Source organism: Enoplosus armatus, chromosome 14 (genome assembly GCF_043641665.1).
Source record: "Enoplosus armatus isolate fEnoArm2 chromosome 14, fEnoArm2.hap1, whole genome shotgun sequence".
Lineage (NCBI taxonomy): Eukaryota > Metazoa > Chordata > Actinopteri > Centrarchiformes > Enoplosidae > Enoplosus > Enoplosus armatus.
The window spans coordinates 2,136,574-2,150,000 of record NC_092193.1 but is presented as its reverse complement, the minus strand read 5'-3'; the positions used below and the strand labels follow the sequence as shown (position 1 = coordinate 2,150,000).

General features: G+C 42.2%; 1 protein-coding gene across 1 annotated transcript in view; it reads right to left on the bottom strand.

Moving 5' to 3' along the window:
• Nucleotides 1-13,427, bottom strand: part of myo10 (myosin X) — a 110,013-nt gene that overhangs the window by 20,469 nt on the left and 76,117 nt on the right. The window contains exons 14-19 of the mRNA XM_070918307.1: nucleotides 12,886-12,952; nucleotides 12,420-12,512; nucleotides 11,425-11,493; nucleotides 11,109-11,191; nucleotides 10,355-10,463; nucleotides 9,453-9,533 (exon numbers count right to left, since the gene is read on the bottom strand). Coding sequence (XP_070774408.1) covers nucleotides 9,453-9,533; nucleotides 10,355-10,463; nucleotides 11,109-11,191; nucleotides 11,425-11,493; nucleotides 12,420-12,512; nucleotides 12,886-12,952 — 502 coding nt within the window. The remainder of the gene's footprint in view (nucleotides 1-9,452; nucleotides 9,534-10,354; nucleotides 10,464-11,108; nucleotides 11,192-11,424; nucleotides 11,494-12,419; nucleotides 12,513-12,885; nucleotides 12,953-13,427) is intronic.

Sequence of the window (13,427 nt, the reverse complement as noted above, 5' to 3'; positions counted from 1 at the left end):
TAGGATAAATGTGAGGCCGTTTGGCTGTAGACGGTCGCATTCATGTCTCAAATGGCCACGTTTAGGCCCCATAAAGATATATAATAAATAATGGTTAAATATGTCAAGGGAGAGTCAGACAATGAGTCGAGTCATCATGAACTCATGCAACTACAAAAATACTCAAAGCTCTTTGTTAACACTAGTTAAATAAGTGACAATATATCTGTTGCTGGTACCAATGAAGCACATTATATTTCCTCTGGTTTCACGTGACAAAAAGGTCACGTTGATGTTTATACATTCAAATAGCAACCCCCGAGGCAGCATCAGCTGATGATTTTCATTCTGTAATAGCAGGACACTTCAGCACCGCGGGACACTTTAATGTTCCACTGTAGTTTAGTCCAGTCAATGCAGTCAGCTGCTCTTACGACGCTATTATAACAGTGTTGACAATCTACCATGCACAGTGTGATGCTATCGTCCAGCACAGTGTTTGACGTAGGTGTCATTTTTTTCACAGCTGTGGTGATTGATTTTGGATTCTGACTCCTTTGCTGTTTGAACACTGATGCCGTGAATTATCTGTATTGCAGTTTGCATTCTGGGTACAAAAAGGGAACAAAACAAAATACTAGGGGTCATCATTGTCATCCCGCTGGAGTTTTGTTTGTGTCCACCTGACAAATAATAAAAGCTCCTTTATGTTCACCAGTTGGTGTCTAAATACATATATAATATGTTTTAAAACCAAAACTATGAGCCAAAAGAGGCTAAATAACTCAATAATTTGAGTGCTGAAACCATCAAACTATGTCATATGATGTCTGCAAACCACACGCCGCTTCCATTCCTTTAAACTTCCACACGCATCCACAGACATTCACATTCCTAACAGTGCATACCACTCATTCACAACTGTGAACTCAGAGACAGAAGTGCATACGACAGCAGCAGCCAGCAACAAATCAAAACCCTTCAAAAAACACACTTGGCATTGAGATACCATTATTACTTACAGAAGTGCATTCAGTGAGAGCCATTTTCCCGGGGACCCCTCTCACCCTGTAACCTCCGTGGGCGTAGGGGGGGCTCAGAATAAGAGGGTGCTTTCAAACCCGCTCGTAATGCCCCTTTTATTCGGCGCCCATCTCCCCTGATAGCCCGTTGATGGCCCATTTGAGCTGCTGAGATGAAGGGAGGCCAATTCACCACCAGATCTTGACTGAGTGATTGAATGGCGCCCTTTAACTGCCACCGGCCGCAGAGGGGGCTTCATTAGCATAACTGACATTTGCATACGGCCGGGCTGCAGCGTACAATGCCGAGCGGTGTCAGGAAGCTGCCCTCTGCCTCCTGCCTTTCTTTGCCCCCTGGTCTCTATCTCTGTCGTTTCCTCCTCAGATTCTGGCTGCTTCTGGGATGCCAACAACCTCTTTTTGGGAGGTTCTTACAGTTGCCTGACCAACTTGAAATGGAATTTCTCCTTCTTTCTTCTTTTATACCTTTATTTCATTCTCTGAAACACAATCTGGAGGAGTTTCATGCTGCGTCAAAGCGTTGCTTCTGTGTCAGTTTGAAAGACCAAGAAAGGTCTGCAGCCGAAGAGACGGCGCTTTCTCACTTCATCCATGACATTTTCTATTTCAGAAAGGTCCATTTTATCTTTTCTATTCTGTATTTCTATTAATGAATAAACTAAAGCTGCCTGAATTGAGAACTAATGGCTCTAACTGAGACCACTTTTGTATCCTGAAGAGAAAAATCCTTGTGGGATGGGAACACAGAATAATGCTCTTTTACTTTTTAGAGTGTCACATCAAGAATATAACACATGAATACTCATGAATGTATCTTAGAAATGAGCGTAAAGGTTTGAATATTTCACAGAAAGTTTGAGAAAACCACAAAAACATGCAAATTATGTGGTGGTCATCTGCAATATCCATCTGATGTCTTTTCTGTCTTTGCAGCTAAGTGCTTATTGTGTTCATTTAAATATTAGTTTTGGTCTGTGGCTGTTTTTCATGGTTTGTGCCCCCCAGTTTCACTGAAGAGAAATCTTAACGTTACAGCATACGATGCGATTTTTTTTATTGTGCTTCCAACTTTGTGTCCACAGATTGTATTTGTCCCCTTCCTGTTTCAACGTGACAATGCCCCCGTGCACAAAGCCAGCTCCATAAAGAAATGGTTTCCCAGTTTGGTATGGAAGAGCCCTGCCCTCAACCCCATCCAACACCTTTGGGATGAACTGGAACACTAACCGTGAGCCAGACCTGATCCCCTAACCTGGTGGGATTGTTTGCAAAATTTCAGGGTTGTTTCAATTATAATTTTGTACATTTGCCAAGTCGTCAGAATAACTGGTCTGAAATAAATGAGTCCAACAATCCATCAGCTCAGAACAACAACAGTGATGTAAATCAGCATCCAGAGGCAGATAGACCATCTCAGGCCTCTACAGGGGCGTGACAACAAAAGCCTGAGGGGTAAAGTCAGTGTCTTTCTCAGCCCAACTTCCCTGCTAAAAGACTCAGAGCTCGGGGCATTCAACAGGACAAAGGGGGGCGTGGTAGTCCGCTCCCGAGGGGGTTGGGAACCAGAGGGGGAAAACACGGAAGACAACTGAGCTCAGGATGAGCCGTCCATTCTTCACCTGGAACGCTGCATTATCTGTATGTGGTTTTCAACAAATACTCTCAAATTCTAAAGTGTTTCCATCAATTCATCCACAACTCAGTCGGTCGTGCAACTGTGATTAAGTGTTTGGGATGCAAAGAAAGTCAGGATGAGATCTGCTACACCATGAAAGGTTTGCATGCTGATATTTGTGGCTGAAACACATTGCAGACCACAAGTCAAAATGTCAGCTGTCATTGACTCCCAATTAAAATTCAGAAAACAGTGCTTGGTGAGCAGCTTTGCCCTGTGAAACTCGGCCGCTTTAAGATGCGTTGAAGCTTGAGGCCTCCGACAGGAACATTTTACTTTACCTGCCAGTTGGGATGCCCATTTGTGCGCAAGGCTCTGACACATTGCTGTCTAAATACTGTGGGCTACTTTACAGTTATTGTCATATAAGGTTGCAATTGCACTTCAGTGGCAGCGACAGATAATTGGCCATCATTACCCAGAAAGTATCAAATGAGATGTTCTCCCTTTGGTGAGTCCAGTTTTCTCTGGATGAAGAGGTCGTCACTGCTCTTTAGGAAAACGTTTGGTGTAAGGCTTCAGATTCCCTTCAGATTTTCTTTTTTTCTTTGCAACAAAAGGATTTTCTGCCACTGACTGTACTCGAGAGAGAAGCTGGAACCAGAGAATAGTTGGACTTTTTGAATGTTTCAACATATTATTGTTCAACCTTTAAAGATGAATGCATTGGAAGACTTTCCCTCTGTGTGAGGATCAACATTCTTGCTTTAAACAGGACTAAGAGCATCTAGACCTCTGTGTTTCTTTGTCAGAAGTCTTGTTTGCTTCTGGGCGTCCAGGTCTGACTGTGGGAGCCAGCAGGGATTATCACTCACGGCTCAGCAGGGGCTCCTTCGCAGAGTTTTGGGGAATCCCTAGAACAATGTTTTCCACTCATAGATGGACATAAATCCAACCTAAATCCCTGACCCTGCTGGATTCAAGTCTTACCCAGTTTGCAGGAGGATTCTTGTGGGTTTGAATTTCTCATAAACACTAACGACACAAAGGAAACCTTCAGAGGTAGTGCTACTTAGATGAAACCAATAAATACAAAGATAGATAAATATCATGGACAAATAAGTTGCATCGAAAATGACCTCTAGCTTCTTTGTGAAAGTTCCCGTAACTAATAAAAACATCCGAATAAATGATGATAAAAATCGATGCACAGACTGTAGCACACAGCAGGTCAGTATGAAGACGTTTAAAAAGAGAAATTATAAGAACATTAACATGCTGGATGAAGAGGTAGAGGTAGAGGAGTCCAATGTGGTATTCAATACAGAATGATATAAATCAAAGAAAAGCAGCAGATTATCACAGTTGGGAAGATGGAACCAAGCAAATGTTTGGCATTTTTGTTTTAACACAACCGAAGAGATTAAAAATGTCACCAGATCTTTAAATCTTGGCACCTTAGGATACGTCACTGAAGGATGCGATGGACATTATCTTAGTTTCGGACATATTGAAGTATCAACAGCAGGCTTCTGCCAAAAGTGAAATCCCACTAGAAAGAGCTTTTCTTACACAACAATCATCAGAGGAACTGCTTTCTCTTCATTATCATGTCATTAACTCAACAGTCTCCTCATTATGTTTTCAGCCTCAATCGTGCTTTGCCTTCCGAGCTCCATGTAATTATAAAAATCATCGTGCGCTTGCAAAGCATAGCCTTTCAGGCTCCATCTCGAGTCAAATGGTTTTTATTTTCCTTCCTGAAATTCAATGTGTGTCATTTTGGTTCTGAAAGCCTTCAAGTCCAATTAACGAGACGACAAACAGGGAACACCAGAGGGACGGTCTGTTCGTCCAGTGCACGGCGGTATAACATTACACAGCAACAATGACACTGATGGGGTTCATTCTTGCTGTTAAGCTAATTAACATTGGTAGAAAAATGACATGCTTTCTTCTAATATGGAACTTGATATTCAAACAGAGCGGTTCTACAAAGCACCAGAGAACACAGAGAAGCCTTCACAGCTGTCACACCTTTGTACCAAATTTAAGCCCATTGCTATCTAAAAAATGCAGCTGTCCATATATTGATTTAGACTAGTCTTAATTAGTGCTGCAGCTCTATTTTACTGCTGATTAGATATGTCTTGGTCAAAAAATCTAAATGTATTGAGCAGAAGAGTTTGATATGAACTGATGTCATTCAAAAACATCTTTAGACATTAAATGCATGCTTGAAAATGTGACTATCACTTCTTCTTTTCTTTCATTTTCCTACATTTACACCAGAACCATCAATTTTACCATTATTTTACTGATATTTCTGCCACTTTTAGAAAGAAACAAGACTTTTGTGTGCAAAAGACTGGAAATCAAACTGCCTGAAAAGCCTGTCATGTAGCCGAACACAGACCGCTGCGTCTCACCTCATTCCACAGCACTAAAACCCTCCTCTGGACACTTAAACCCCGTGCAACAAGCGCGCACTTGAATGCACCGCTTCCCATTTAAAAACATGCATCAGGTCTCACCGTGCATCGCAGCTCCCCGCTTCGCTTCCTCCAGGGTTCGTCAGATCAGAGACAAGTTGAAAATGACAGAAAACTTCCCAAAGCTGCCGTCTATCTGTGTGTCCCTCCTCAACAGACTGACCGGCTCAGACACACACACTCACACACACTCACACACACACACACACACTGCCACCACAGAGTCAAACAAAGGCTTTCAAACCCAGAACTCCACTCCCCTTTTTGTGTGTAGAGGGAGGGCTGTGGTTGCCATGGCGATGCGTCTCCCGCTGAGGCTAATTTGTGCGGGCCACTTGTAGGGCCTGACAGAGGGAGAGAGAGTGTGTGTGTGTGTGAGAGAGAGCAGCCTGTTTACATTCAAACGCGGTGGTGACTTGTGTGTCCTCTCACTGCAGCTAACTGGTCTGATGAACTGGTGTGACGCCGCCTCACACCCCGGCTGAACTGGTCTGAACACGAGCCTTTGGCTGAGTGAAAATTCAATTATATCATCTATTAACTTCCTGTCGAATCATATCACCTAAAAGTTTCTCTTTTACATTTATTTTACTCCATTTTACTTAAGTATGTATATGTTTATTTTGCTATAAAGAGCATCTTGGGCACTAAATTGGACGGGGTGAAGTTGGATGAACGTTCTATCTGATCTTATCTCTTATTTTATAGAAACATGCAATTAAAAACACAAAGTGTGACTTTTTGTTTTCACATGCGATGTGCGACTGTTCAGAATGACTTCAGAACACAGTTCATTGCATTGAACATCAGTTTGATTATTTCACATGTGAATTTACATACATGGCATATTGCTCTACATACCAATATTTGAAAAGTATTTATAAAAATACTGCGGTATTTATATGGAGGGAAGCGGACTCGAATGTCCCTGCCCACGTCCACCTTCAAGAAGTTTAAATCATGGGCTGTTAGCATGCTAATATTAGAATATCCAAACAAGCCACAAACACAAATACATCACTTCCTGTGTGTCAGGAACAAGCGAGTGATCACAGCAGATTGATTTCATCTCCATCCAGTTTCTACAAAAAAAAACCCCAGTAGAATCACATCAAGAAATCAGACAGTTCCATTGATTTGAACGTTTCACAGATTCAGATATAATGCTGCCTGCAGGGCAGGATGGAGTTGCTGTGGTGATGGGCGACTGCATTTGATGAGCGAAGATGATGAGGATGACAGCTATTTATCTGTGTGTGTGTGTGTGTGTGAGAGAGCATGAATTGGAGTTGTGGTGCGTAACAGACACAAAGGAAAATGTCTGTAAATGCTGACATCTGCCTGCTGATCATCCTTTAATCCAAACTGAATCATATACTTCTGACTGTCAGCGTATGAGCACACAAACAAAGTTTTAAAACAAAACATAAAGTTGTGAGATGAGAAAAAGGGCTGACTTGATGTATTTGGAGTATCATGCACTGATGTACCACCATCACGTTTTGTTTTTACAGGTAAAGCAGAAACAGGTCCTACAGTTCTTTTTTTCTTAAAGCGGTAGAAAGTACTTTAAAGGTTTTTAAACAGGACGAAAAGACTCACAAGTTTAGTTTGGTTCATTACAGCGAATCCAAACGGGTCAGTTTCTGTGTTTACATTCAGTCAGCGTCAGAGAAAGAAGAGTTTAGAGCATTTTATGTAAAACTGAAGCTCAGCTGGAAAGCTTTAGGAGTCTTGCTATACTCGTCTGGAGGTGAATCACAGTCAGAATGGCCACAATTGTGAGAATAAAACCCAGGTTAAAGATACCGGCCTTGTATAAATGTCTTCTTTTGTACAATAAGTAAGTAAATACCAGCCAGCACCATCACTGAGGTATCTGATGAGACTCTCGTGTCTTTGGTGTGTGACTGTTTGAAAGTGTACAGTACGTCTGTGTTTGTGTGTCCTAATTGTATTTAGAGCCAACAGTCTGTCCACACTATTATGCATTCGGTCAATATATTGATATTTCCACAGAGGCTCAACTAACCATCTGCAGGAGTCCCATGACCCTGCAGGCTTCTTCAACACACGGTTACGTCAGCGCCCCCCCCTGACCCTTGTTTCCCCCTGGGGCAGCCCCCCCCTCCCCCCACCTCCTTCTCTCACTACATTAAGCCCCATTCAAAAGTCATCATCCAGCCTTGTTTAACATTCGATCAGAAGAGTCCAGACGGTCGTGTCCCGCCTCATAAAAACATGCCTGCTGTCCTTTGGTCTCCCAGAGGACACTAAAGACATCTTATCTCTGCTTCTATGTGCCCATGTATCTATCTTTCTGTCTATTTATCTATTTATCCAATAATCTAAATAAGCCAATAACCCAAATACTAATCAACAGTTCTTATATTTTTCTGATGAGCAATCTGACTCCATGTACAGACATGTATGACTCGTGAGTGTGGTGGGTAAAATAAGCCAAACCTGTTAAATGGCAATGAACTGAATACAGTCTGAAGTGAACAGAACTATATTTGAAATCAGGCAAGAATCACAAAACGACCGTGTATTTTGGTTCTCGACAGTTTGGACACAATTAGGTCAGAATTTAAAAAGAATTGAGGTTTGTTTCTCGGTTGCTCCTCACACACACACACACACACACACACACACACACACACACACACACACACACACACACACAGTGGCGGACAGAGGGACCCTCTGTGTTTGTGTGAATCAACAAAGACCCACAGACGACAGACAGAAACACACGAAACTCCTCACAGTGACGGTACAGACGCGTTACGTCTGCGTCACAAACCTCTGAGTGTCCACGTCTGACTCCGTCACAGCTGCCCAGCAGAGAAACGAGTGGTGTGAATACACAGAGGGGTGGACAAAATAAGTTGAACACCTGACAATCTGCCATAACCGCTGCCATAACTCTCTGAATCTATCTCGGCTGGATTTGTCACTGCACTGGTTTGCACAAACCTCTTCTAGTCGGACTTGTTTGGTTTGCAGATGACAGTCCTTGATGATTAAACAGTTTGAGGAACTTAAAAATAACCCTAGCTGACAAAAACTGCTTCACGACATCTTAATTTCCTTAAAGAAAATCCGCAATTCTCCGGCAGGTTAAGTGCCGCTGTATTACACCAGAGAGCACGTGGTTACAGAAAAATCTCTCCCTGTCACATACCTAACATATGAATTCATTTGTACCAGACAACCAATTAGCAGGGACACGTTCTGTGGTAGAAAACCCCGTGATGACCAGGCATGGGAACTATCAATAATTACTGACATCAGCAATCAATGTGACTGATTCCACTGCCGATCGTATTTCTACTTCAACTTGAGACGTGACGTTCTACAGTGATGTTACTAATGGGTCGACAAAGCATCCAGACAGACATCGATAAGATACTGATCTGAGTCCTGATGGTCCTGCCGATGAGTTAGTCAATACACGGGTGGCCGGGGGAGTTTGTGTCAAACCGCCGGCTGTAGACGAACATGTGACGTCACCCGCAGCGGATGTTTTGATCTTTCCAGTTACGAATCAGAAATAAAATGTAGAGCAAAGAGAGCGGAGCCCGGTTGGTTATGAGGTGGTGCGAGGAGGCGACAACCACCATGACTGAGCGTGATAAGCTGAAACAAGTGTCAATCAAGCAAACACACCCACGATCCAGCGTCATGCTCCGTTTCCAGGTCAGCCCCAGCTCCTTTGTCTGGTTTTCATTGTGTTTTCTTACCGGGGGTTTCTCTCCATATTCTGGACTAAACAAGTATCTACCACTGTGTTGGATGGCACATTTTGAGTAGCTCATCATTTTGAGCCAGAACAGTTATTTTTGTTAGCATTCAACAACCTCTCTGGCGTCTTAAACCCCCCCAAGTTTCAGTCAGTTATACAGATAGAAAACTGCAGGAAATACATAAACGAAATACAACGTTCTGTGAATGTGGCTCGTCTCCAGTCAGCGGTGGGAGTCACAGTGCAGACGCTGAATCCCTCCACTCTTTCCTGTATATCATTTGTGTACATTACCCCCACATTCTCCACTACTCCTGCCTGTTGCTAGGCAACCTGGGGTCAAAGGGCACCAAAGGGGCCAGACACTTCTCATTCCTGTCTGCGGCTGGCGGGTGGGGGAGGACTGTTTGATTATTAAATGACAAACGATTCTGTGATACTTCAGTGCTCCGACATCCTGACCTGCTAATGTTTGCTTAAGGCAAAGCGGTGTGTGTGTGTGTGTGTGTGTGTGTGTGTGTGTGTGTGTGTGTGTGTGTGTGTGTGTGTTCATGAATACCTATATCAGCACTCACCTTGTGTGTATTTGGTTTGATGCATCTAATGAAATACGGGTTGGAAGTGCTGAGTGTGGCCATCAGGGAGTGCAAAGAAACCTGCAACAGAACAAACGGGTACAAACACTTCTGTTACTACAAGTATTACTATTATAACTACTGCTACTGCAGCTTCTACTTATACTACTTATATTTCTACTGCTTCTTCTCATAGCAGAGGTAGTACTACACCTACTGATGCTGCTACTATTATTAGTATGACTGCTAATATTTTCAGCATCTCTTCTCCTAACAAAAGGTACAACTATTACTACTACTACCACTACGACAGCTACTGCAATATCTAATACTACCACTGAAGTTACTGCAACTATTACTGAAACTGCAATAACTTGTAATTCTACTAGTTCTACCATCGCCAATATTACTACTGTAATAACTATAACAACTGCTGCTACTATGGTTTCCACAACAACAACAACTACTACTAATACTAGTATTAACTACTACTACTTCTACTGCTAATTGCTAGTTAGTTACTGCTTTTACTGCGACATCTACAACAATGCAACCTATTAATATTATTATCATAACAATTACATCTACTGCTGCTGTTACAATTACTACTATAAGTGCCTACTACTACTACCACAACCGCTATTACCACTATAAGTACAAGCTACTGCGTATTACTACAACTAATACATCTTTAATAACTAGTAATATTAAGACTGCTGCTTCTACTTCTGCAAAGATGATAATAATGCTTCTACCAGCACTAGTAACATGTACTTCTGTGCAATGTCCCCTAATGAAGACCAGTGAGCTCTGTTGTGTTAGTCAGTCATGGTATTTAGCACCGATGAACACTGACAGCGAGGAAGACTCAACAGTAAACATGTTGTTTATATGTGACTTACCTTAAACTGGGAGCTGACTGTGGGCCGTCTGCGCTTGGAGCTGCTCTTCAGAGTGTCCTGTTTGTTTCGGCTCAATACGTGTTCAAACAGATCGTACACAAAGTCCAACCTTTCAAAACAAAGGGAAACATGCAGAGTCTGAACGTTGAATTAACTGAAGTGGAAAACAGACATGGATGCAGCACAGCACAAGAGCTTCACAATTTAACAGTAACTGCAGTTAAAATGTATTTTAACTTTATGGCATCAAATCCTCTTTAAGAATTCACAAAATAAAGTGAACAAATGTTTCAATCAAGGACATTTGAGTCTCTAAAACCACCACATCAGAGTGAGTTTAGTGAAAAATCAGGTTTGGGTGCAAATGTTTAAAGAAGTTTTGATTATTGCTTGACAAAAAAAACCCAGCTGTGACAGGTGCAGACTGCGGCTTTGACCAGGTGAGGCTGCAGAGCTGTGCACAGAGGAGGACGACAAACTCAAATGATCATGTATTTGTTCTGAAAAAGCACCAGTTATTTTTGGAATGGAAAACGTTCATCTGTACTGGTGCAGCGTAAGTTGAGCTCAGCAGGCAATGAGAGAGAAGTTGGATTATGAGGTGAAGGTTTTTCAGAAAATCTGGAGACACAGTCCAGCGTGCCACTGAGCGAGGAACTCAATCCCCGACTCTTTCTCCGGCGTAACAGCGGCGATGACGGAGCACGTCGAGCCTCTCCTTCGATAAAGGAAAGTTAGGAATGCTGCAACCTACTTGCTCTCCCTCAGCAGGTTGAGGATGTCGTCTCTGAAAGTGTCTCTGTTCTTCTCCAGCATCCCCCTCACATCGTACACCACCTGCAACAAGCCACAGGGGGGCGTCAGAGAGTTTTACAGGAACAAAGACGAGAGGAGCAGCTCCTGAACATGCGTCCTGGATATTCTTTTTAAATGGATCAGTTTAAAGGATGTTTGTGAACTTTGGTAACAAAGAACAACAAGCCCCATCTATAATGTTTTAAGCAATCTTATGTTCTATTACAGAAAACTAAATAAAAAATACATTGGCAGCACAGATATTAGGGTCTCACCTCTCCTGCATAGTGCCTGACTCCAAAGTAGTGCACAGCAACACGAGGTTTCACATAGAAAGAGTTTTTCTGCAGCAAGAGAAAGGAAATAGCTAAATTAGTCATATTGTAGAAGACAATGAGTCTCTACTCACAGAATAATTTTACATTTCTTCTTTAAAACAATCAACAATTTGATTTTATTTGATCATAATCCTGTTTAATAAGGCTGTAAAGCGTCACTGAGGCGAGCCAGCCGAGAGATTATTCATTGAAATATTTACAAGCTCATATTTATTCAAATTAAAGTCTTCTACCTCTTTACTGCTTCAAGTCACATCGTTTAAATCAAGTCAAGCTGTTTGCTCCAGATTCAAAAGCCAAGACCCGTGCACAGCTGTTGGCCAGAATGTGCTAACGGGGATCAGTATCCTGTTAGCAACAGATGCTAACAACATTAAAACTACTCTCCCCATAGCATGCAATGTGAAATATAAACAGTCTGAACATGGTTTGATGATCCGCTGGTCTAAAACCCCCATGTACAGTAGTACCTGGATTATTTCCATGACACATCATTCGTTTAGAAAATGAGCACAATTTTTCCAAGACCACTTACACAGAATAGAACTTATTCTGTCACTATGAAATATATAAATGCTAATGACTGGATTCATTTGTGACGACTGACGATCACTCGAAGTCTGAATAATGATGATTGATATCCTTAATACAATCGCTGGTATTTTTTCAGTTGGTCGAAGTCTAGGCTTCACAGTATTAGCTTCCTCCTCTCTTAATTCTAAACTTTTTCACTGAGCTTCTGTCTGGTGTTAAGTAGGCAGAAACACGGCAGCTCAGTGTTTTCACTGCGTCCATCAGAGAAACAACCGTAACGCCAAACTTCAGTCCGACGACAGCTACTGACGAGATGCTCTTGAGTTGTGAAGGAACACGAGATGAGCTGATTTGAAAGGTGAAAAGGTCAACTGAAATGATGTCGGACGGAGACGTACTGAGTGCTGGCTGTGGAGTTTCTCCAGCAAGGTGTCGTCGGTGGCTTTGGGGAAGTGACTCTCCTCATTCATCAGGGCCAGGAGACCCAGTTTCTATGGAAACACGGAGAGATCATCAACATGATTTATATCATCACCATCTCATCCTCGCCACTATCATCATCACACCTGTTTGTCTATTCTGATCTCTATTGTTATTTTTTAATCATATAATCAATACTTTAAACGGATATCTCCCAAATACGTCATTTTCTGTTCCCTCGTTTTAAAATACTTCCAAAAACTGCTTTCAGCTAAGTATTAGAAGTAATATCATCTCCACTGCATCCTCAATAAAGTATCCCATCAACATCATCTGATTATGTATTATCATTAAGTTAGAACTAATCTCTCCTGCGACAAGACATAGAAACACTCTTTATCATCATCCTACACTACAAGTCAAGTTTTGAATCGCCCCCCGTACCTTCTCGATCAGGTCCAGACACTCTCCGTTGTCCATCCAGTTGATGTCGACCCAAACCAGGCCCTCCCTGCAGGAAGCAGCCAAAAGAAAAAAACACAACAGGGGTCCGAATTTACAACAGCACACGAAGAAACTGACAGCATTTAAAGGTAGTTGAGCTGGCATGAAAGTAAACCCATTCTTATTATTCCAGTCCTTCAGTCGACTTCTGCCAGCAAAGAGGAAAGATGTCACCTCCACCAGGAATATGTTTGCACCCCTGACGACTTGTTACAGAGATTTTTCAAACAGTAAAGAATGGATTGTGATTTTGGTCCAACGATCACCTGACTGCATTGGACACGTTTATTTTTTTAGGGAAAGTTAGGAAAGAACCTACAATCGGGATGTCCAGCTAACAGCAGGACATTCTTGTGTCATTTTATCCAAAAACATCAAACCAAGAGGACAAACACGGCCATGACAGGCTGCAGCTTTGCAAATTACAAAATAGCTGAGTGTTGGTGGAGGTTTGGACTGACTGCCTTCAGCCTGATGACCTC